Source organism: Dermatophagoides farinae, chromosome 6 (genome assembly GCF_024713945.1).
Source record: "Dermatophagoides farinae isolate YC_2012a chromosome 6, ASM2471394v1, whole genome shotgun sequence".
NCBI classification, from domain to species: domain Eukaryota; kingdom Metazoa; phylum Arthropoda; class Arachnida; order Sarcoptiformes; family Pyroglyphidae; genus Dermatophagoides; species Dermatophagoides farinae.
The window spans coordinates 3,906,735-3,931,849 of NC_134682.1; the positions used below are offsets into that span (position 1 = coordinate 3,906,735).

The 25,115-nt window shown below is 29.9% G+C and overlaps 7 protein-coding genes across 20 annotated transcripts; 3 read left to right on the top strand and 4 right to left on the bottom strand.

Annotated features, from left to right (window-relative positions):
- Window positions 1–126: 126 nt before the first annotated feature.
- On the bottom strand, window positions 127–4,523 carry inaE (inactivation no afterpotential E). Its single transcript, XM_047057333.2, has 6 exons — window positions 4,134–4,523; window positions 3,828–4,042; window positions 2,729–3,753; window positions 1,851–2,665; window positions 1,668–1,691; window positions 127–1,448 (listed from the first exon to the last, which is right to left on the bottom strand). The coding sequence occupies exons 1-6, from the start codon at window positions 4,226–4,228 to the stop codon at window positions 692–694; spliced, it is 2,931 nt and encodes a 976-aa protein (XP_046913289.2). The 5' UTR covers window positions 4,229–4,523; the 3' UTR covers window positions 127–691.
- A 134-nt stretch (window positions 4,524–4,657) lies between these two features.
- Window positions 4,658–6,347, bottom strand: LOC124493345 (uncharacterized). The gene has a single exon (XM_047056415.2). It carries the CDS (start codon window positions 6,244–6,246, stop codon window positions 5,752–5,754), a length of 495 nt encoding a protein of 164 aa, XP_046912371.1. The 5' UTR covers window positions 6,247–6,347; the 3' UTR covers window positions 4,658–5,751.
- Window positions 6,348–6,384: 37 nt separating this feature from the next.
- On the top strand, window positions 6,385–7,704 carry SelT (selenoprotein T). The gene is made up of 2 exons (XM_047056414.2): window positions 6,385–7,098; window positions 7,184–7,704. Exons 1-2 carry the CDS (start codon window positions 6,597–6,599, stop codon window positions 7,351–7,353), a joined length of 672 nt encoding a protein of 223 aa, XP_046912370.2. The 5' UTR covers window positions 6,385–6,596; the 3' UTR covers window positions 7,354–7,704.
- Window positions 7,705–7,754: 50 nt separating this feature from the next.
- LOC124493343 (uncharacterized) lies at window positions 7,755–9,901 on the bottom strand. Its single transcript, XM_047056413.2, has 2 exons — window positions 9,151–9,901; window positions 7,755–9,093 (listed from the first exon to the last, which is right to left on the bottom strand). The coding sequence occupies exons 1-2, from the start codon at window positions 9,664–9,666 to the stop codon at window positions 7,924–7,926; spliced, it is 1,686 nt and encodes a 561-aa protein (XP_046912369.1). The 5' UTR covers window positions 9,667–9,901; the 3' UTR covers window positions 7,755–7,923.
- A 131-nt stretch (window positions 9,902–10,032) lies between these two features.
- LOC124493346 (uncharacterized) lies at window positions 10,033–13,904 on the top strand. 10 transcript variants are annotated; one of them, XM_075731819.1, is made up of 9 exons: window positions 10,033–10,393; window positions 10,479–10,670; window positions 10,734–10,799; window positions 10,863–11,066; window positions 11,175–11,199; window positions 11,261–11,462; window positions 11,525–11,794; window positions 12,274–13,241; window positions 13,343–13,904. In XM_075731819.1, the coding sequence occupies exons 8-9, from the start codon at window positions 12,287–12,289 to the stop codon at window positions 13,561–13,563; spliced, it is 1,176 nt and encodes a 391-aa protein (XP_075587934.1). In that variant the 5' UTR covers window positions 10,033–10,393; window positions 10,479–10,670; window positions 10,734–10,799; window positions 10,863–11,066; window positions 11,175–11,199; window positions 11,261–11,462; window positions 11,525–11,794; window positions 12,274–12,286; the 3' UTR covers window positions 13,564–13,904. The 10 variants fall into 10 exon arrangements, with proteins under 10 accessions (XP_075587934.1, XP_075587932.1, XP_075587935.1 ...); XM_075731817.1 differs by having other exon boundaries at window positions 11,269–11,462; XM_075731820.1 differs by having other exon boundaries at window positions 11,343–11,462.
- Window positions 13,754–17,248, bottom strand: su(f) (cleavage stimulation factor subunit su(f)). Of its 2 annotated transcripts, XR_012832279.1 has the most exons (8): window positions 16,824–17,223; window positions 16,638–16,766; window positions 16,012–16,579; window positions 15,720–15,946; window positions 15,380–15,604; window positions 15,049–15,221; window positions 14,055–14,980; window positions 13,754–13,981 (listed from the first exon to the last, which is right to left on the bottom strand). XR_012832279.1 is itself a non-coding variant. In XM_047057378.2 (7 exons), the coding sequence occupies exons 1-7, from the start codon at window positions 17,103–17,105 to the stop codon at window positions 14,146–14,148; spliced, it is 2,439 nt and encodes an 812-aa protein (XP_046913334.2). In that variant the 5' UTR covers window positions 17,106–17,248; the 3' UTR covers window positions 13,936–14,145. The 2 variants fall into 2 exon arrangements, 1 of the variants encoding a protein (XP_046913334.2); XM_047057378.2 differs by having other exon boundaries at window positions 13,936–14,980; window positions 16,824–17,248.
- A 106-nt stretch (window positions 17,249–17,354) lies between these two features.
- Window positions 17,355–25,096, top strand: Kank (KN motif and ankyrin repeat domain-containing protein 2 kank). 4 transcript variants are annotated; one of them, XM_075731824.1, is made up of 5 exons: window positions 17,355–17,734; window positions 21,346–22,543; window positions 22,674–23,911; window positions 24,024–24,275; window positions 24,348–25,096. In XM_075731824.1, the coding sequence occupies exons 2-5, from the start codon at window positions 22,345–22,347 to the stop codon at window positions 24,885–24,887; spliced, it is 2,229 nt and encodes a 742-aa protein (XP_075587939.1). In that variant the 5' UTR covers window positions 17,355–17,734; window positions 21,346–22,344; the 3' UTR covers window positions 24,888–25,096. The 4 variants fall into 4 exon arrangements, with proteins under 4 accessions (XP_075587939.1, XP_075587940.1, XP_075587941.1 ...); XM_075731825.1 differs by lacking the exon at window positions 17,355–17,734 and adding an exon at window positions 18,714–19,559; XM_075731826.1 differs by lacking the exon at window positions 17,355–17,734 and adding an exon at window positions 20,464–20,833.
- The last annotated feature ends 19 nt before the right edge of the window (window positions 25,097–25,115 follow it).

Genomic DNA, 25,115 nt, shown 5'->3' on the forward strand with positions numbered 1-25,115 from the left:
TGCATTTATGTTCCACCATAATCATCAAAAATGTTTTGTTTTAATAATTATAATTATAATCATCATAATCATCATCATCATCAGCATCATAACCATCAATATTTATTATTGAATTTTCAAAGAAAAAAAAATCGACAACACAATTTTATTGATTAAAATAATATTACATGAATATAAAAAAAAACTTGTATGTATATCACAGAACTGAATGCAATTTAATTCAATGGCATTAATTTTGAGTATATATAATAGATATAGATGTGTGTTTTTGTTTGTGTTTGATTATACAATAATTGGAATATGAGCATCAATTCATTGATAATAAAAAAACAAAAACAAAAAAAAAGAAACGAACCCAGATTTTTCGTTTCTTTCGTTTTCATCAAAATAAATGAGTAAGATATATTTTTTGAATGAAACAAATATGATGATGATGATGATGAAATAAAACGATTCTCAAGAGTAATAAATATTATAATAATTCATCATCAATTTCATTTTCAATCATCGAATATAATAATAATATTGATGATCGATACAGAGTATTGTGACTAGAAGAAATGTAATTGAAAATACGATATATTGACATTTCGAATCTTTCCAAATCTTTTGATTGAATTGAAAAGTATTCCATAAAGAAATATTTTTTTTTTTTATTACAAATGTTGACACCATTTGTATTGATTTCAATTTAAATCACTTCAGGCAATGATGTTTTTCTATCATTGATTTGTTCATATTGATTTGATGATGATGATGATGATGGTGTTTGAATTTGTGTATCAAATTGATTATTTGATATGGTCGAAACGATTACTACCGGTTTTTGTTGTCGTTGTCGTTGTTGTTGTTGTTGTTGTTGTTCACAAACATCATCCGTTAGGCTAACTGTTTCAGGTGTTGCTAACGGTGCTTTTCGTTTTGCAATAAAACTTCGTAATCTACGTAAACGTTCTTCATTATAAACTTCATCATTATTATTATGATTATCAAATTTTTTACGTCGATTTTTTCTTATAGCAGCAAGTTGTTCACTAGCAGTAGTTGTCATTGATGTTGCTGGTATAGCCGATGCAAAACTTGTTTCCAACATTATTCTTTTGGAATGATGATGATGATGATGATGGTGAGACTGTTGATAGATATGATCATTTGTATCCTGTATCGATGAATAATATTTTGAATCATTATCGATACTATCATCAATACTATTATTATGATTATTATTATTATTGTCATCATTATCAACACCATCATCATCATAGGAATCTTCAGTTTTACGTTTAGGTTTTGGTGGACCCGTATTAATCAATAAACTTTCTAATGCTTCAAGTATTCTATCGGGCATATGATCACGAATCATGCTTGGTGAGATTAATATTTCATCAAAATCTTCATATCCAGCCCACAGTGCTTGTATGATGAATTGTTTTTGACCAATTATACGCCTTTTTGACATGATACATATCACATTATCATATATCATTATCAGTATATTTTATTTTTTGTTCACGTCATTGTAACCATGATCCAAAGGCGGCAAAGCAAAAAAAAACAAAGAAAAAAAATGATAAATATTAGATTGAGATAACAATTTTGGGAAACAACAACAACAAAAATTTTGAATTCAATCAAGCACACATAAAAAGCAAATATTCATTATTTACCTCCATTTTGGTTCATATAGAAAGCTATATGCAAGTGTATGGGGAATTTTTTTTTTGGTTTGGAAAGTGTAAATTTGATTTGCATGAAGCAACGTACACCATGATTTGCGTGGCCATAATCATTTGTGAAAAATTAAGTTTAATCAATATTAATTGATAATTTTTGTCAAAAAAAAGACTTACTCGGATTTATTTGGATGAGCTTTGACTAGATGAATGATACTTCCAGGTGGATATAATGGTGTATGTACAGTGAGCTGAATGTTTTCATCATTTGGGTGTGTCGAAATATTTTCGATTGGTTCCTTTGAAGAAAGATGATGATGATGATGTTGATGTTGTTGATGATGATGATGAGTTTGACTACTTGATGGACTAATATTTTGAGAATTACCATTATTATTATGTTTACATTCGACAAAAGATTCTGTTACAGTCTGTGATATAATAATGTTGTCCGATTTGATTTTGAATTTTTTCACATATTCATCATGATTTATATCACTGCTACCGATACGAAAACTTTTAAAAATAATTGGCCATTTACTCATATCACAATGTTTGATTGCTTTGATTAGATCAAAACGTAATTTTTCCATCTGATGAAGACCAAGTCTTGGTATGATATCTTTGCCCAATACAATTGATATGACAAAATCTTTGGAATATTCTGCTAGATCTTGTGAAAGAAGACCGCCAGGTGGAGCAAATGCAAAACAGATAACATTCGTATAGATTTCTCGTAAAAGAACGGCCAAAATAGCAGCAGTACCGGCGCCTAATGAATGTCCAACAATTATGATTGGATATTGATGATGACTATTGGTAGCTAGATTTCGTATTTTCAATTCTTCATTAGCTATTTCGATTATATGTTTTTCAATTAATCGTGATCGAATATAGGCAGCGGCTGCTACCATTCCTTTATGACCGTACCAATTTTCGCGTGGCGGTGTCAAAGGTAGAAGATCATATTCAGCATTCAAATCGGTAAGGACCTACAGCAACAAAAAAACAAATTGTCATAATTGCAAAATTAATTGATTGATTGAAAGACTTACATCATACAATGATAATGTTCCACGAATACTAATCACAATGGACATTTTATCATAATCGACGGCAACAAAAAATGGTGGCTTTTCAATGGCAACATAATAGGTTATGTAGATAATTTTATAATCATGGTCAATACAAGTTTGTCGAATGGCAGCACGATTACAAAGGCAACAATTGTCCCCCAAAATATTATCACTTTCACGATAAATATTGACAAATTGTTGATCATCACTATCGATTATTGTATCGGTATCGATATGACCACCACTACAGCATCTGGAACATTTAGCCCAACGAGAACTTTGATTTCCACAACATTTTATATGTTTCAATAAGTGGAACCATTGTGATGGTTGATTGGCCACCATATACATTGGCCATCCATAAATGGCTAATGAATAATGAAGATAATGAATTAAATTATACACTTCTCGTATGACCAGAACATGTGTTAGATCAAGAAATTTTGTTTCGGCAGTGATGGCAGCTCCAGAAAGAAATTGAAAAATTTTTGGCTCTTCATTATCGTTCATCATTCGTTCTTTTCGTTGTGATTTTTGCTGTACACGCATCAATGACAGTCCGGCTACAACATCCGATGGTACAACATCAAGATCACGAAAAAATTCTGATAATAATTTGGCTATTTCTGTAAATGAATTATCTCGACGATCTTTGACACAACAAAACCAACGACAACGATTTAGCCATGATTGTTGATATTTTCTTAACGCTTCACGATGACGCCAATTACGATGAAAACTATTTGAACGTCGATATTTATATTTGGAATTTGGATTATTAAGACTTTCTTGAAAACGTTTCATTTTCACCCAGCTTTTGCCCGCATAATCAAATGCACACCATACAAATAGAATGAATGATGTCCAAATTAATAATAGAAAGATTTTCAATCCAATTACGATCCCTTTGGTCGAGGCACATTGGTCATTATAGCTATCGAATTTATTATGCATCATGATGAGCAATCCATATATTTCCCATAGAATTTCAATTATAAACAATACTATCAAATGTAGAAAAAAAATTAGTTGATCAATTTTTTCCATAAATGAATGAATGATGATCATCACTACTTACCAAACCAAATATAGATCAATATGTTCAATGATGAACGTGTTTTCGTATTCAGGATTGAACCACGTAAACTTACTTTAATCATAAAGATTTCAAGTATTACAAATCCAAACAATGATATAAATTGTCCAAAAACGGGTAATGTAATTATCAATGGACAATTATCATCAAGAAATAGTGTACCATTTTTGACACATATGAAAAGATAGATGAGTATCCTTTTTGATTGATAGAAATGATAATAATTGAATAAAAACATTCATTTATATTAATTAATAATTTTATAACAAATGAAAAATTCTTACTCACCATAAAAGATGTGTAATTAGATATATTGAAGCTGGAACAATTATATCATCGGAACCAATGTTCCAACGACGTGATACTATAACCAAACCTGGCATTGTGGTTTTTTGTTTTTTTTTTTTTTTTTGGTTACACAAAATGATCAAATGGAATCGATATTTTTGTTCTAGCTACAATAATTCTGTTACTGATAATGATGATGATCACCATCATTTTCATCATCATCATCATTGACATTCGTTGTTTGTCGTTCGAATTGTTGTTGTTGTTGTTGTTGTTATCACTATCGATTCTATCGAATTCTATTCTTATTTTATCAGCAGCACATTTAATAGTGATGATGATGAATAACAACAACAACATTATCATCATAATCATAAACATTCGTTTTTATTTATTATCATTTTATTCCAATACATTTTTAATTTCCAATTTAGAATCAAATCAAATATTGACAAATTGACGTATTTGCCCACAGACACACACACAAACATTTCAAAAATCAACAATAACCAGAAAAAAAACCACAATAATAATACAAGGTTTTTATTTCGAACACAATGTTTGGATTCGATATCAAAACGAACAAATGAACGAAAAAGCAATAAACATGGTTATATGTTTTTTTTTCTTCATTTATAATATAATGTTTACGGTTGAATGAAATGAAACAACCACACACATATACACAATCATCAATTCGAATAAGAAAACTTTGGAAATAAAAAAAAAACAGAGAGAATCAGTTTGTATTGTGCATATGTGTGTGTGTATATGAACGATGATGTTAATGGATGTCAGCATGTTGTATGTTTTTGAATGGGCGAATTCTTTGAATTGAATTGAAAATGTGAAAAAAAGGAAGAAAAAATACAGAACAGAATACAGAATGAAAGGAATTTTTTTTATTCGTCGTCGTTGTTGTTGTTGTTGTTGTTGTTGCCTTTCCATGTTCAATTATCATGACGCAGACTCATATTATTTTGATATTATAAAAAAAACCCGAACAAGAATCAAGTTCAAAATGATCCATCGAGCGATGTATATGTTGTATGTGTCTGTGAATGGTGAATGATATAAAAATAGAGTCCGTATGCCCCATTATTATATTATAACGGGATACCCGACTTTGTGTGTGTGTGTGTGTGATAGAAACCAAAGTATACAGTTGACTTTTCTCGCAACAACATCCTACACTGCTGCACATCATATTCAATGTTCGGGTCCAATTAACTACAAGAGTGTTAACTTTTTCATATACAAAAATTATGTTTGTTAGAGATAAACTATAAATTTTCAAGTTTGAAGGGAAAAAACATTAACACTCTTGCTGTTAATTCATGGATAAAGTTCACATGATCACAATGTTCGCGGGTATAGAGGGATGAATGAAAAGTGGTTTTGGTGCCGCCCCTCATCAATTATAGCCAAATCGAATTTGGATCAGTCCAGTATTGAATTTATTAATTTTTTCCGCTTCGTCTTCTTCTATCGGTTATTTGAGAACAAATTATCGTGGGCATATCTTTTCCATTTTTTCTTCATTTTTTTTAATGTTAATAGTTGAAATTGATGGTATTTTTTATTGTTGTTGTTGATCCGAATAAATAATAATAATATTTCATATCGATGATTGATCAGATGAATCATTGAGTTGATATTTTTTAATATTTTGCATTACTTTTGTCAGATTTGTTGTCGTTTTTGTTTTCGTAATCATTGGTTGAGATCGTGAATGTTTTCCCAGTACACGGTTTGTTGATTTATTGGTTGGATCATCATCATCATCATCATCGAATGCATTATCAAAATCGAATTCCGTTTTTTCCACTTGTTCCTGGTCACCTGATTCTTTGTCATTATTTCGTTGTCCATCATTTGATTCGTCCATTTGTTGATTATCAGTTAATTGTGATGGTGATATCCTGCCTGGACATTTCCATTCCAATTCAACATAACCGTTTGTTTTGATTTGTTCATATAATGTTACAATATCCATACCGGATGGTTCCCATAAACGTACATTTCGATGGATTGGATGTATTCGATAATGAACATTTGGTTCATAATATGTTTCTTCATCACTACAATCGGCCCATATATCGCTAGAATCCATTATTATACAGATATATTAAAGTTTTCGATGTAAAAAAAAATGGTTGTAAATTCAAAATTCTGTACGCACAGATGAACACGAAAATTGAGTCAATTTTTTCAATGTATAAACTAGTCATTCCTGATTCATCCATAATATTTGAAACGTATAAACATCTGGGGATACTGTTGTTTGTTTTGATGTTGCGGTTTCTACAAATTCATTTTTTACACAATTATAATACTCGCGTTCATCGTTCATTTATTTTTTTTTTTGCTTGTCATCATTGTCATCATCAAATTAATTATTATCATCAACATCATCATCATTGTATCATCAATTGATTGATCCATCATTGGCATTTAATAATTATGGATAGAAATATTTGTTTCATATTATTTGCAATATTTGTTGCATATACTGCAAGAGATTTATTCTTTAAATCTTATCAGCCATCATCACAAGCGGATGCAATTGATTCTGTAAAAAAAGAAATTCCATCCATGTCATTCCGACAACAAAGGCCAACAATAAAAATTCTTTATTGTTATTCATGTGGTTACCAAAGAGCATTTGAAGAATATCGTAAAATGATTATGGATCAATTTCCTGATCTAACCGTAATTGGTTCGAATTATAATCCAAGCTTTTTGAAAAGTAAACTTGCTCAGCTAATATCAATAACAAAAATGATTGCCATTGCTTTGTTGGTGGCAAATGTTAACCCTTTTGCTTATTTTGGTTTACAAACACCACATTTTTGGGAATGGATGCGTGAACATAAATTATATGCCTGTATGATGACATTTTTTCTTGCCAATACATTGGAAAGTCAATTAATGTCTAGTGGTGCATTCGAAATATTCTACAATGGTAAATTTATTTCATTTTTTTTTTTATTATTAATATAAAAATAAATTCATTGAATTCAATTCTTTTTTTTCTTCCATTCAAACAGATGTTCCAATTTGGTCCAAAATAACCACTGGTCGCATTCCATCGGCAAATGAATTAATCGATATGATTGATAATCAACATAAATTTTTTCAACCTGAAACATTTGGTACCGGTGGTAGTGGTGATCATTTAACATCACATACAATACATACTACAGGTCGTACATTATAAATATGAAAATTGACAACAACAACAACAAAAATCATAGAATAGAATCTATATATTATAAATATATATGCAATCATACAACGTTCTTCGGCATCAATTGAATTTCATTTTCCATTCATTCATAATGCCTGTACATGTCTTTCCAAAATTTCCGTAATTTTTTCTTCTTCTTTGTCTTCATTTTGTCCATTGGAATTTATACGAATTTGTAATAATGATAATAATATGCAAAATTGTAACAGAAGCAACAACAACAACAACAACTGATTTTATTTGTAAAACCATAATGATTTCCGTTTCGCACACATTAAATTTAGAATCTTGATGATGATAATCATCATTCATTTACCATTCTTATTCAATGTGATTGTTTCTTTTTTAAAAAAAATAATTTCATTTTATAATTTGTTTTTTTTATTTAAATTGATAATGATAATGATGATCATATAATGAAATAATAGTTGATTGATGATTACAAAGTTATATAGTTTATATGTGTGTCTAGAATTATTTTGTTTCATTATACATTGTATAGATCGATTTCGTCACAATATTCATTTTCATCGTAATCAATTAAAATGGATTCAGATAATCAATAAATCCAGATTGTGTCATTATTTCGATAAATATTTCCTCAATTGAATAGAATGGTATCAATCGTGTTTCAATCATTTGTCGACCAAATCGATCGATTGTTTTTATTCTTGTCCATGTATATGAGCCAAATATGGAAGCAATCGATAATATTATTATCAATCGAAACTTTGTGATACGAAATTTTTGTTGTAGATTCAATAAAAATGTTGAATAGAATAAAAAGAAAAATGATATAAACAATTGTTTTCCTATGAAAATTCGCCTGTTTATCAGTGGTATTGATTTGATTTTCATAAAATTTCGACCCTTTTCCGGTTCCAATTCTGCCCCCGGATTTCCATCGAGATCATTGTTTTCAAGCTGCGATTCATAATTTCCATTCATATCATAAACCGTCAATTGAGCTCCATGCATGGTGATTGCACTAGTTTGAGGTTCGCTGTGAATACTGAAATAAGTAGAATCAAGGCCAGCGATCGGTGATCTTGGCATTTTTTGATCTTCAATATTACTAATATCACAAAGACTTAATGAGTGGCATGTTGAATTCGATAAGAGAATTTTTGTGAATGTATCTCCAACCACAGTGGAAAGGTCATCGCCACGAGCCATACGTGAAGGCATTTCTTCATTTTCAATATAATCAATCGATGGCAACCGTGAAACATTCATAAGACTTTCATCAATGAAATGTTGTCGATTTTGCTGTTGACATTCGAAATTAGCAGCAGCCATAGTGGAAAAATTAAATTGTTTGAAATTATCATCAAAAATCATATTATCACATTCATAATCTTCATCTATACTAAATGTATTGTTAAGAGAAATATTAAGCGCTTGATATGAGATAAAATTTTTGTTAGGTGTAGACATTTTATAGCGATCAACACGGTTATGGCTATGATGTGGATCATCAGATGGTTTAATTTTAGAATTAGAACAATCCAACGATTGTAAACGATAATCTTCATTATCTTTCTTGAGACGATCAATTTCTTTTTGCATTGATTCAATTTTTGATTTCATTTCGATATTTTCATCATAATATTCTTTCAATGTTAATAGCAAACGATCCATATCATCATCAGTAATTTTGTATCCATTTGTTGTTGATCCAGTAAAATTTCGTCTATCATAATTGTCAATCTATAAGGATGATTAAATAAAAAATGTGATTTCAATAAATAAATAATGGAAAAATACCTTGAAATCTATTTCATTAGTAAAACTAAGACTTTGTGGTGATGATGAAATAGCCGAAAACATTTTCGAATGGACATGTTCCAATTCATTTTCAAGTGAATCAATTGTTTGTTCATAATTGGCAAGCTTTTTCTTATAATTATTTGCAGCTTTTTCAGCAGTTGCCAATGATGAACTCATACAGGAAAAATCATCTTCTAGGCTTTCAATGTGTTTACGATAATAATCAATTTCGTTTTCATGACGTTTGATCACTGTTTGATATTGATTACATTGAGCTACCAAAGAATTAATTTGCTCAGCATAGTAACTATGATCGACACCATTTTCTAAATTACCCAATGAATGTCGATTATCATCAACATCACAACCACCAACATCATTATCATCGGAATAATTCAAAACGATAAAATTGGAAAAACCCTCTATCGATTCAAATGTTGATTGGGAATGATCAAATTGTTGATCATTGTCGACCAATGCTGCCGATGGTGTCGAACAATACATACGTTCCATAATTTCAGAGATTGTTTATTTCTGATGATTATAATTGATATATAGTTCAATAATAAAAACAAAACATAGACGATAATAATGGCAAAAAAACAAAGCTTTAACTTGAGTGTTTACACGAAAAAAAAAATAAACCGGAAAAAAAATTTCAAACAAACCACATAAACATCATCATCATCATCATCATATATTCAAGGTTGAAAACATTCATGTCAACACAACTGAATTGGTTTTTTTTTCTGTGAAAGAAACAGAGAAAAAAAAATTCGAAAATTCGAACATAAAATTCATAAAAGACGTGACCGGATTTAAATTTTCATCATTCACAAACATCGAATCGCATTTAATTTAGTAAATAAAAAAATTTCTCCTTCGATTAATCCTGTAAAGGAAAAAAAACGATTATCCACTACCCATTAGTCCTATAAATAATCGGTAACATCACCATTCTCATCATCATCATCATCGTCATCGTTGTATATGCGACAAAAATTTTTATTTGCTTTTTAAACATTTCGAAATGAATTAACAGAACAAAAAACAAAATTTGACCAAACAAAGCAAATGTAATGTTTTTTTACGGCGAATAAAAAATTAATTTTTATTCCCAGCTGGACCTAACCTATTCACCATCGGCGATAAGACAAATCCGCTGTTTTATAATGGTTGAACAAAAAAAAAAAACTTTTCGGCTCTCAAAAACAAACAAACTTTTTTTTGTTGTTGTCGGGTAAATTTTTTTGTTGTTTAATTTTTTTTCTTAATTCTTATTATTTTTTTTTGTATTCGATTCTCGGTGTGTTTTTTTTCGACAGAACCGAACCTTGGTCGTAATTTCTTTATTGTTGGAGAAAAAAATACCTAAAAACTTTTTACTTAAAATCAACGTTATAGAATCATCATTTGATTAAAAACATTTACGTTTCGTTGATTTAATCTGATAAGTTTTCACTCTTTTTTTTGTTATTGTTGTCGCCGTCATCATCATCATCATCATCGTTATATACGTAAATATATTCGAATTATTTTTTTATGAAATTCCATGTTTCATTTCTTTTTGTTTTCTTTAGGTCACTTTGAAAAATTTGCTTAATTCCGGCTTGTTGGAATAAACAAAAAAAAAAACTGCAAGCAAGGTACTGATGTCAACAAGAAGAAAAAAACTTTAATTACTTTTGTTTCCTGGAATTTTTTTTTAGGTGAAATGTAGATTTGACTTTATATAACTTTGATGATGATGAAATGTGTAACATAAGTTTCATAATCATAATGATGACCATCATAACGGAAAAAGGAACGAGTAGGTAGTGGTGGTGGTGGTGATGGCGATTCTTAAATTTAATCTGCCCCAACAACAACAACAACAAGAAAAAAAAATTCGAATCTTTTTAAAATCATCAAACGTAGGTCGTTATGGAAAAAGAAAAAAGTCAAAAAATCTTTTTTTTTTTGTTTTTTTTTTAAATTATAAATCAACGAAACGAACGATGATTATCATGATCATCACGAAGAAGATAAAATCTAAATCTACATCTGGTATGAACATGTTCATTTTATAAAAAAAACCACCGTTTTTTATTTCTCTGTTTTTTCCGAGCATGCCAGCCATTTTCATTTGGATTTGTTGGCCATACAATCTTACCTATACGAATGAATTTCTTGAATTTTGATTGGCCAAGACGGCTAAAAATAAATGGTATACGGAAACGCATGATGTGCGCATCTAGAATAGAAACAACGCAATGATTTTGAAATTGAATTCGACATTTTTTTGGCATGAATAAAAACCATGATGATAAGTATGTGTAATGATCATTATAATAGTTGATGTCTATTTCACTGGTTCATTTGCTTTTTCCAGAAAAAAACAGTTAGTCAAAAATATCATGAAATATCGTCTACTTTATCATCATTGTTCACCTAATTTGAATGAATAAGAATTAAAAATCTGGTCTATGACGAAGACAATTCAATTGGGACAGCTTGTGTACAATCATCATCATCATCATCATCGTCAATTCATTTCGAACGATTTCAATCAACACATCCTTCCATTGATCATTCATAATTATAATCGGACATCAACCTGAATATATTTGTGTGATAAAATACTATAAAGGTGAATTTGAAAGTAAGTCCAATTTTGAAACAATTTTTTTTTCTCATTCTATTACAGAATTCTTTTTTCGAAAATTCTATTTATTTACTGATGTGTGTGTGTGTGGTTGATTGAATCAAAATATAATCCTCTTCACTTTTGGCCTGAATACGTTGCACTGAAAAAAACATGATAAAAATAAACATATATGAAACAAACTAATCTTAGAACGAATCAATTATTCAATATTCCATTAGATGAGATTCTAGATTTCAACATTTTTTTTCGAATCCCAATCCAAATCAATCTGATTGCTTCATATTCGAATGTTTTTTTTATTTACTTTTCCTTTTCCTGTTTTTTTTTCTTCGATAGATAGATAAATAACATTATTTTTTTCTCATTTTCCGTTTCTATTATTTATTTTATATAATAATCAATCGGAATGTTTGCGCGTAAACATTGTGTGGTTGGATCGTGAAATTAAAAAAAAACGAATAACCGGATTTCAGGAAAATAGTAATAATGACAACAAAATATCCGTTATTTACTGTTGAACATCATCAACAATACCAACATGGCCATCATAATCTTGTCATATTTATTATTACAATATGTTTCCTATATCAGCAAAATTTTGTCGTTGAATGTTTACCATCATCAACGTCATCGTTGCAACAATCGCAGCCACAAATATCATCATCATCATCATCATCATCGAAAACCGGGATCGAATCAGAATCAACAATAATGGATCAACATTCAAAAAGTTCATCATCATCACTGTCTCATGAAATTCCACATTTATCCAATCGAAACATCTACAATAAAAATGATGATGATGATGATGATGATGGATATGATACTATTAACGATTATAAAAACGGTAATGATAATAATATGGTTAGAAACAAACAACAAGATGAATCGATCGATGGATCTAAATATGGCCAAAAATCGAATGTACTTTTTTTCCGTGGTTATAATGATGATCATGATGATGTCATCATTGATAATGTCAACAATATTAATCATCATTTTCCAATGAATTCATTATTATCAAACAAACATGTTGCGGCGGATATTAATGATTTGAAGAAAAATTTGATTGCAATGAATAATAATAATAATAATAATCATCTGAATTTAGAAGATCAACGGCCAAAATCCACATTATTAGATCAACAGCAATGGCAGATGTTTCGAATACCAATGAAATCACAGCAATCATTATATGGACATCCAATACAAACAGATCGACAATCAATTCAAAATCATTTGTCATTTATTTATGATGATGATGATGATGTTAATTATAAAAACATAGCCAACAGGGAATTCTTTCAACAGCAACAACCATTGCATCTGAAAAACATTGCATCCAACGCCATTCACAATAATAATAATAATAATAATAATAATCATCATCATCATCATCATCATCCTCATCATCAACAACATTCATTATTATCATCATCAGGTAGTCAATTTTTTTTTATTGCTTGTATTTTTTTTCAAATGAATATTTTATTTCAATGATGATCAATCATTATTTCTATTTCTATTTCACAACAAATACAGTTGGTGTACCAGTAAAACGGCGAACTTCTGCACAAGGATTTCTACGATTCGGTCGTCTTAGTTGGCCATTGAAACAAACAATATTGAATGGTATGATTAATAATAATAATGGTGGCAGTAAACGTGGTGAAGAAACGGCATTTCTTCGGTTTGGCCGTACACCGGAATCGATATCTGAATCAATGTTGCCATCATTTACATCACCACCATATATATTTTGAAAATCAAAAAAAAAAAAAAAAAAATTTCTTCTTTCCCATAACAAAATTACATACATAGTAATAGTAGTAGTAATTCTTACATTAAAACGAATCCAGAATTTTTTTTTGTCCCCGTTTGAATATTTTAAACCTTTCGGCTCATCCGTTGTTTGTTCAAAGCACGAAAAAAAATTGAGATTGTCATCAATATCTTTCAGAATAATAATTTTAAAATTTCAACAATTTCATCATATCCAATTGTCTTGTATTCTCACCAATAAAACCGTTGTTCATTCATTCATTCATTCTTTTTGAAAAACACTGTGGTTGGTATATAATCGATTAAAACAAATCAAATCAAATCGAATCAAACTAATCAATCTGATTGATAAATGAGAGAGAAAAAAAAACTTTGTTTCACAAATCAAATTTACAAACACTAAATAGTAGCAAACAAAATAAAAAATAAAAGTGATCAAAATATGCAAAGAGAAATAATTGTTTTTTCATACCAAAAAAAAAAAAAAAAAATTGATGAAATGATTCTGATTCATATGTTGATGATATATAGTTAATTAATTAATTAATTATAATTGTTTTTTTTTACAAATTTTTCGATTTTTTATGCATCTGTCTTGATCGATAAATGTCAAATTGTGGTGGCATTAGATTCGATCCTTCACCATCACCATCATCATCTTCATCCATTAATGATGCTTGACCAGCTGAACGTTTTGTACCAGATGATCCAGAATTTCCAATGCCACTACCGAAATTGAATGAATCACTAGCTTCAAGTGCTAATGCAAAATATCCTTTAGCATCGGTAGGCATAAGACAATTCGTTTTACTTGGATCAGTTAGAAATGAAATAGCAGGTGATGTTTTGAATATCGACATCAATTCATCAATGTTAACGAATGGACCACGAAAACTTAATGGTGGTGGTAATTGTGATAATAATGATGTAATCGATGGTGGATAAGGAAAAATACCTCCTGGCATTAAATTATTGACTGGATTTTGTACAGGTTTAAATGGTACCATTTGTGATAGATTCGGTACAGGAATCGATGATTTTGTTGAATTTTTTAAATTATGGCGATGAATTTTAGATGAACGATCAATATCCATAGACATTTTCATTGAATGGCCATTGACCAATGATTCCGAAATGGCCGATGTTGATGATGATGACAATGATGATGATGCAGCTGATGGATTTATATTAAAATAACCAATAGATTTTAATTCTTCCTGTGTACATGGCATTAGATGAAGAAATTTATAGCGATCAACAAGCCATGCTGTTTCGGAATGATTTTTCTGTTGTTGTTGAAGTTTTTCAATCACATTTAATCGTCGTTTTTCCACATTAATAACGCTGGCTAAATCACCTATTTGTGATTCAAATTCTAGAAAACGATTCCATATTTCTCTACATTTGAACATGGATTTATTACATTGATTAGAATGATCAATTTTGTTTTCATATAATAAACTTACAATGATTTCGATATTGGAACTGAATCCGATGAAAGTACACGTTCGAATAGTACACGTATATTGTTCTCTTCATTCAAATGGCCTAGAAAATCAATATAAGCCAATATGAATGGTGCTTCATGTAGGAATCGTTTTAATCCTAATTCGAATATTTTACATGAAATATTCATGTTCTATGTTTTTTTTATGTTTAAGTAAAAAAAAAAATATTGGAATTTATTAGTTATATTTAACAACGAAATTAAACGAGAAATTCATTTCCGGTTTTTTCATATTCAATTTCCGGATAAGGAAATCGAAAATGATTCTTTGGAACACATGGATCACTTACCTTGCTACAATAATATTCAGTCATAGCAGCAGCTATATACACCTCATAACCACAACGAGAATCGGCACGGGCCCGTTTGAATATTGCTCTTGCCGATGACATACTTTCAGTACGACGAGTGAATTTCATATACTGTATATAAGTCAAAGTTGGATTAAAACCAATCGTTTTGATATGAAGTAATTTCTCATAAATTTTAATCGATTCATCTTTTCGATTACGAGACTACAACAACAAATGCAAAACAGAAAAAAAAACAAAACACAATTCGAGTGGACATATGATTATCATGAAAAATTTATGGGAAAAAATTTTTTTTTCTTGCTAAAAATAGTCATACCTCTTCAAAATCGGCATATGAAAAATGTAACAGAATATTCTCCTTTAACAATGTAGATGTTGCACGATCATAAACCGATGCTACATCTTCTTGTAGCGCTTTATGATGATTCATATCACCTTTTTCGGCCATTATTTTACTATTTTCATCTAAATATGATGCATATTCATACCAAATATCAGGATGATGACCCAAACATAGTAGACATTGTTCATAAGCAAATACAACTATTTTTTTAAAAAAAATTTCATTATATAATTAGCAATCCTAGCAATTATATAAATAACAATACCTCGTTTGATGACCGATGTAACATCTTCAGTTTTCAATGGATTCTGTTTCTCCCATTGTATATATTTTTTCCATAATTCAACTTGACGATTTTCTTCTGGTGTTGAATGTGGTGGTACAGCCGGTGCATTTCGATTTAGGCCACGAGTGGTTGCTTCGAATTCTTTCGCTACACGTCTGGCATTCATATAGTCTTTGGATCGATCGGTAATGGCTTTATCGACAAACATTGGATTAATACTTTGTTCATAGGCTAGATATTCTTTCCAAAATGTTTCAATATTCAACATTGGTATGATTATGCCACGTTGATATACACGACGAACAGCCGATATTTTTTGATTTTCCGCATAGCTACCTTGGGCATCAACACCTTTAAGAAATTGAACATAATCATTATAGATGGAATATGAATGGATATCGATGCCCATTTTTTCCAATGCAAAATCGAATGCTTGGCCCATTTTTTCTCGAAATGATGGTAGATGATGTTTAGCTTCTTTTATATAATTAAGATAACATTTCCAAAGATCAATGTTGAGTACTTTGACCAGACAACGTTGAAATAGCTACAATTTGATTATTTTCATAAATCATTTTCGAATTCAATATAAAAATGAAACACACCTTTTCTACACGTTCATAATTTTTACATTTAATCTCTTGTTCGATACTTAAACGCCAGAATCGTCCGGATGTTGGAAATTGACTGACCAATTGTTCATATAGTTCGCGTGAAATTTCTGGAGTTTTATTCTGAAATTTATATATTAGTATTAAATTTAACAATTTCGAAATCGAATTCGAAATTACCTGAACATCTTTGATGAGAATATTCCATGCATCCAAATCATATGGTGATTCGACCAGTTTAGCTTTTGCAATCAATACACGATCACTAACATTTTTCAAACTACCGGGAGTAGGTTGTAAATTATTTTGTAAATCATTGGTCGTTGTTGAAGCGCCAGGATTTTTGTCGGTTACAGATCCAGCCGTTGTTGTTGCTGTAGAATTATCTTGATTCGATGATGATATCGATAGTGTCGTTGATGATGATGATGATGATGGCTCAGTTTTAACGTTGGTCATCATGCAAACGATTAGCAAAAAAAAAATTGGTCACCAATTTCAAAAAAAAAAAAAAAAAAAATACAACAAATCGAACCCAAATGACCGAAACCGAAATAAAAAAAAAACTCATGTGTATATTGTGACTTTTATGCGCGCGCTGAATTAATAAATGATGTCATTACTTTCATCGTATAAACTTGTTTTCAAAGAAAATTTTGAATAATAAAAAAAAAATTTCCAATCCAATTTTACGTTGCCACTACTTGTTGCATACACACACACACACAAACACACCTGGATTCTCAATCACACACACACACACAACAACAACAAAGATTTTGGACAATGGAATTGAATCCATTGGACATTTGTTGTTGATTGTGTGTGTGTGTGTGAGTCATTCATAGTCCAAAATCATAACAGCAGCCCTTTGATAACCAAACAGAATTTGATTTAAAAAAAAAATTGTTTTTTTTGTGATATGTTCAAATTTTGAAATTTTGAAAATTCCCACCAATTTGTTGTAACCTACTTTGATTTGTAAACAAAAATTCAGCTTTTCACCATTAATAAGCCTCAGCTATTATCTATTCAATCAATTCATAATCATCATCTAAAGTTTATTGGTCATTATTATCATATATAAAGTGGTAAGTTCCGCATACAATAACAACCAAATTAATCACGATCATCAATGTTGTTGTTCAAAAGAGAGAATCACGCGACTATTGAATACATTTAAAAACATTGAAAATTAATGAATCTTAATTGATGATGATGATGATGGTCAATTTATGCTGGGTAAACAATATTTCTGATCAAGTGAAATGAAAAAAAAACAACAACGATTAATCAAGTTTATCAGAGAGAGAGAGAGAGAGAGGGAGAGAGAAAATCTCGACTGCAATCAAATCGAACGTTTTTTTTTATACACTGTTTTATGATTCGAACGTGAAAAAAAACGCTGGCCTTTAAGTGTTTTTGTGTGTGTATGTTTATCATGCACGTAAATAACCCGAATTTTTTGTTCCTTTTTACCAGATATATCAGGTATATATCGATATACTCATTAGATGTTTACCTGTTATTGGACACACATGAACATGATGATAATAATAATGATGATGAGATCATTGATTCGAATCGAATCGACCTATTGTGTGTGTGTATGTGTGTGTTTTTATATTCGGGTACGGATTACCTCGTTTGAATGTTTTGAATGAATGGATGAGAAAAAAAAGAAAAAAAACAGGTTTCGGGTATTCATTTCATCTCATCATCATCATCATTTTTTTTCATTCTCTCTATCCGGGTGTGTATGATTATGATCTCATCATTTCGGTTAATATTTAACAAAAGTATTTTCTTTTTTCTTTCTTTTTTTTGAAAATTCTCTATCCATCCCGATCATTTAAATCGAGTGTTTGTGTTTGTGTTTTTTTTGTGTGTGTGTATGCTGTTCTTTGTTTTGGTTGTTTCTACATTTTTCGGTTGGCCGGTTATTATCGTTGTTGTTGTTGTTGTTGTTATCATTGTCATTCAATGTTCAAAACAACAACAACAACAAAAATTACCCATCCCATAATTAGTTGCAGCAGCAGACTAACTACTTGTGTTCAACACACACACACATTGGTATTCGATATTTGATATTTGATGATGTAAGATGAATGAATGGCGCGCAATCCAGTATTTCAAACCAAATCTTGTTCATGTGTGCGTGTGGTGTGTATATAAATTTTTCAATCGAACACGATCAATTTGATCTTTTTGTGTTTTTTTTTTTTGTTCAATTGAATTTCCGTGTCTTTGCATACATACATTTCATCATGCATGAATCATTGAACATTAAATGACCGAGATGCTTGAATGATTTTTTTTTTGCTGGCCAAAGAATCCTGATTCAAATTAAATTGTTCGTCTGTGTGTGTGTGTGTGTGAATGTGAATGTGAGTGTGAAAGATGGAAAAAAAATTTTTTCCTATTTCTCACTATAGTTGAAAATGTTGAAATTTTTTTTTCACGTTTCAAATTTCAATTGTAATCATCATCATCATCACTGTGTGGTCTTTGGTCGATCGGTCGGTCAATGGCTTGACTTGATTCATTCATTCATTTGCACTGACGGTTGTAACTTTATTTGAATTTTTATTTTATTTATTGTTCCATCCAAATACAATGGAATGATGATGATGATGATGATGACATCTTCATCATCATTATGATCATCATCTTTATTACCATTCTTATCATCATCATCATCATCATCATCGCAGACAATTTACCATTTGGACATTCCTGTATATACCTGATGAAAATATTGAAGAAATAATAAATTTGTTTCATGCTTTATTTTCCCTTTTTTTTGTTGTTGTACATTTCCATTTTTATTCGAATTCCATTGTCACTAAATGTGCATACAGTGTACACACCGACACACAAACACACACACACACACAACCTATTGTAAACTAGGTAAGTTGGATTTATATTTATAAATTTTTTTTTTGTTTGTTTATTATTTAGTTTATTTGTTTGTCGTGCAATAGGATATAAAGATAGTAACCATAGATTGTAATCAAAAAAAAGACAGATAGATTACCAGTGATAAAAAGACCGAGAGAGAGAGATAGAGAAATTATGGATGTAAAAATGTTCCAGGAACCATAATAATAATATAATAATAATAACGACAACAACGAAACGTGACCGGCATTTCATTTCATTCATAACATTCGAATTATTGATTTAAATAATCATCAGCGACTACAATTCGGATCGATCAATCAATCAATCAATTTGTTTGTTTGTTTTTATTTTATTTTCACTCTGTGACAAGATTTTACTGTTGATAATTATAAATTATTATTATTATCACCATTAAATTTTGGTGGCTGTGTAAAAAATTAATTTTTCACAGATTTCAATTTCAAATTTTTTTTTTTACTATTTTCTTTTCGGGTGCCAATCATCAGAGATTTTTTTTTTAAATTTATTTATTTATCGATGATAACTTTCAATTAACTCTTGTCTGATGGTTGTTTGCCGTCTCTCTCTCTCTCTCTCTCTCTTGGTTATCTCATCGTCATCGTTGTTGTTGTTGTTGCTGTTATTAATGTCTTGGTGACAAGTGTAAGCCATAGATTTTCAAACATTCCTAATGATGATGATGATGATGATAATAATAATTGTATGTATCTAACGGTGCACACACACACACACATACCGATTTTACCTTGGTTGTGTACATAACACGTTGATTGATTTTTTTTTTATTTTTTTTTTTTGCCTGGTTGGTTGATTTCACATTTCATGAGTTTGTCCCCCTGTATGTGTATATTGGCTTTTAAAAAAAAAAATTTTGTCACAAATAGAATGTGAAAAAAAATCAGTCAGTCAGTCAAACCAATGTTGTTAAATTAATTTCTCTGTTTTTGTTTTTGTTTTTTTTTTTGTTTTTCCATTTTGTCTTTTGTGTTGCATTTACTAATGAATGGTTTTTTTTTGACGTTGAAAATTAAGCAATGATTCAGTTGTTTGTTTGTTTCTAGATCAAGTTTTTTGTTGTTGTTGTTGTTGTTTCAATTGTCAAATACGAATTTCTATGAATCAATCAATCCAAATCAATGAATTAGTCCAATCATCATCGATCATATCGATTAATGTTTGCCCATTAATTTCTCATCAGACAAAAATAAAAACAAAAAAAAAAAACTAAATCATCAAAGCATCCAATTTTTGAGTGAAGGGTAAGTCTTGAAGTTTGTTGTTGTTGTTGTCACGATAAAAAGCCATAAAACAAAACGAAACGAAATGAAATGAAAAAAAATTTTTTTCTTTTTCCAATTTCCATTTCAACTTTGTTCCTTTTCTCTCTTCTGTCATTTGTATCCTTTTTTTTTATTGGTTCGATTTGTATTCAAGCGTAGGATCTCATCTCATTGTGTATGGTATAATAGTTGGATGGATGTTTTGATTTTGCCGTAACAAAAAAAAAAATTCATTCCCATCATGACCACCATGATGTATGTGAATGAATGAATGGAAAAAAAAATTTCTTTACCATGTGTGGTGGTATGCTGCGTGTGTGTGTGTGTGTGGTGAATATTTTATCATCAACATTGAAAAAGGAAAATTTTGATTTACACACACGCACATCTGTTTTATTTTGAATGAAATGTTTTTTCAAAAAATTTATTGATTGAAAAAAAAAATTAAAAATTTAAAAAATTTAATTTTTTTTTTGTTTTTGTTTTTACAGATTCTTTTGCTTCATTTTTTTTTCTCGTGTTTATGTGATTATAGCCATGGTCATTGTGTTTGAATTGAAATAAATTTCTTTCAATCGACAAAATATATTTATTCTCCTGTTATTGCATCTTGATAATTTTGTTTGTTTGTGCCTGTGTGTGTGTGTGTGTGTGTGTGTATGTACAATAATGATAATCATGGATGAATCAACAACAATCAAAATGAATCGTAATCATAATTGTGATAATAATAGTAATAATGATGATAATGATGATAAAAAACATCAATTAAATCATCATTCATGTAAATGTTGTCCATATGGTTTTCATATTGATACAGATTTTGTTCGTTATTGTGATGCATTATTATTGGCATTATATGGCCAGAATTCAAATCAAAATTATCATATGAATAATCATCAATCAACAACAACAACAAAAACACCATTATCACCGTCTTTATATAAACAACAACAAATTCATAGTTCAATTGAACAAAATTTCAATTTTAATAATGATGAAAAATACCTCAATGATAATCATGATGATGATGTTGATCTTATTCTTGATCCAGAAGAATTGGAACAAGATTTTAAAAAATCCAATCTTTCACATCATGAATCTATAGAATCAATGCATTCGAAATCAACGACTATTTCAACATCATTTGATGGTGTTATTGATGAACGTATATTATTATTAGATAATGATGATAAAACATCTGTTAGTCTTGCCATTGCTACTATTGATACAGCAATTGAACAATATCAACAGGAACAAGAAGAAGAATTACAGCAAGCAACAATCACAACAACAACAACAACAACAAATAGCATCATCATCGGCACCACTTTCGGAATCATCGGAATGTTCATCATCGATAACAAACAACAACAACAACAACGACAACATCATTATCTAAATCGGTATTAACACAGATACGTAATCATCTAGCGCAAAGTTTATTACGAGTTAAAGAGCTTGAAAATCAAGTTGCACAAATATCAATAATGAAAAAACGATTGGTCGAATTAGAATCTGAACGATTGATTTTGATGGAAAAATTAACAACCAAACAAAATAATGACGAAGAGAAAGAAGAAAAAATGGTCAAAAATTCTAAAGATTCGGCAAAATTACCCGAGGCGGAAGCAATCGATCAAACAAAGATAAATGACGATGATGATGATTATGATAATGATGATGATGGTAAGCCATTATTTTTAATGCTTGGTTATTATTTATAAATAAATACATTTTTTTTGTTTGTTTGTTTTTTTTCATTTGTCATAAATGGGTTAATCTTTATTGATTTATGTTGATTTTTCTTTCTATTTAGTTGCCAAAGAAATGAATAAAAAATTATCATTGATTAAATTCGAAACATTCAATGTTGAACCAATAAAATATCGTCATATTGGAACATTAACCAATTTTGCTCCCTGTGTTTTATATCGTAATGCATTCGTACAGACTGATCTCAAATATAGAGATATTCGACCATTGGTTAAAACAACAGAATCATCAACAACCATGAACACCGAACATCATTTGATAATGCCGATTAAAATGGAAGAAAAAAATTCTCAAACTGATGATAATCTGATTAGTAATAGTAAGATTGGCGATCATATAAGTGGTAGTAAAAAGATTTATGATCATAATAATATGGCTACCAATATCGATTCAGTTGCTGATGTTCAACATGATAAGATCTCTAGATCAACTGATAATGATAATGATACGACGTCTTCGGCGGATGATGAATCTTCATCAGTCGAAGTGGTACGTGATTGCCATAACCAACGAACATCTAGCCCATTGAAACTTTTTACAGACGTTACCAGCCTTGATGATGGTAATCATTTTAGCCAACATTTGAATGTAACGAATTCCAATAATAATAAGACTGAAGATATGCCCGAGTGTTTACGTAGTCATTTTATTGTTCGAAGACGTCGTCGTTTATGCGACAATTGTGTTTTAAATGAAACTAATAAAGGTGGTGGTAATGTTGATTATAGTCTAGTCGGTTCAATTTCTTCATCATCATCGTCATCATCAGCATCACCACCATTATCATCACCAACATCGGTGACAGCAGTTTCAACTACAACAACTATATCGACAATTCCATCAGCACGTAAAACGATATGCAATACAAATCGAATGTTAAAGTCAGATTCAGGCATATCAGTCGATCCTAAAATGACCGGAAGGTCTAATGTTGTTCCATTGCTATCACCATCATCAATCATTGATGATAATTTGATGATTGAAAATGATAAAAGATTATCCACTGAAAATGACGATATGATGATAGGAATGATCTCATCATCAACTGAATTCGAGAGCATACCATTATCAGATGAAAGTGAATCAGCTTTTTCAACATTATCAAATACAACTGGTAAAGATTATAAAAATCAACATCAACAACAACAACGACAAAAACAACAGCAAATATTATCAAATATCTCGCCAAAAAAATCATTTGTACCAACAGCCGAATTAAAAGCGACGTTAAAAATAATAAATGAAAATCTATTTTCACAACCTAAATGTTCACTTATATTTGTAAGTTTGTAATCTGTTGACATTGTAATCAATTCAATTGTTGATTGATAATTTATTTTGTTAAATTTTTTTCTCTCTCTATATACAATGGATTTATATTGGAAAAAAATAGGCAAAAAGTATGGCTGTGGTAGGAAAGAATTGGTTTCGTACATCATCATCAGTGGATTCAGATTATCATGCTGTCGAATCTTATCTTGATTTTGTGGAAAAATATTATACAACCAAATTACTTGAATGGTTAGTCAATCTGGCCGATCCAAATGGCAATACAGCTTTACATTATGCTATCTCATACAATAACTTTGATATCGTTTCAATCCTATTGGATTCAAAAGTCTGTGATGTAAATCAATTTAATAAGGTAAGCTATCAATGAATCTTTTTTTTATTATTACGATAATTTAATGATTGTTAATTTTAACATCTCTTTAAGAATGGATATACGGCAACTATGCTTGTTTCATTGGCTAAAGTGGAGAATGAATTACAAAGAGATATTGTCGAACGTCTGTTTACAATGGCCGATATTAATCGTAAAGCCAAACAAAATGGTCAAACAGCTTTAATGTTGGCTGCTAGTCATGGACGTGTTGAAATTACTAAAATTCTACTTGAATGTGGTGCCGAAATCAATCTACAGGATAATGATGGTTCAACGGCATTGATGTGTGCCGCTGAACATGGTCATAATGAAGTTATTTCATTATTATTATCAAATTCTGATTGTGATCCATTGATTGAAGATAATGAAGGTTCGACGGCATTGAAAATTGCCTTGATCAATGGTCATAGAGATATTGGTGTTATGTTGTATGCAGGATCCAGTTCTCATCATAAACGTAATAATGGAACATTCACCTATCATAATTCCTCATTGATTAGTCATTATCCAATTTCATCACCAAACTCACCATTATCATCATCTTCGAGTTCAAATTTTCCATATCGTCGACAATCTTCGTTTCAAAATTGAATTTTGTTTTTTCCTCAACTCATAGATTATTTATCAGACAATTGTTGTACTGAAAAAAAACATGAAATATTTCTATTTTTACAAAAAAAAAATTGTTTTTAATCAAATTTAAGTACATTGAATCATGAAATGATTTTTTAAATTTTAAATAATACGCCCATCACTAAAGAGGAGAAAAATATTAATAAAAAAAATAGCGTATATATCAACAGCAATGGGGTCGATGTT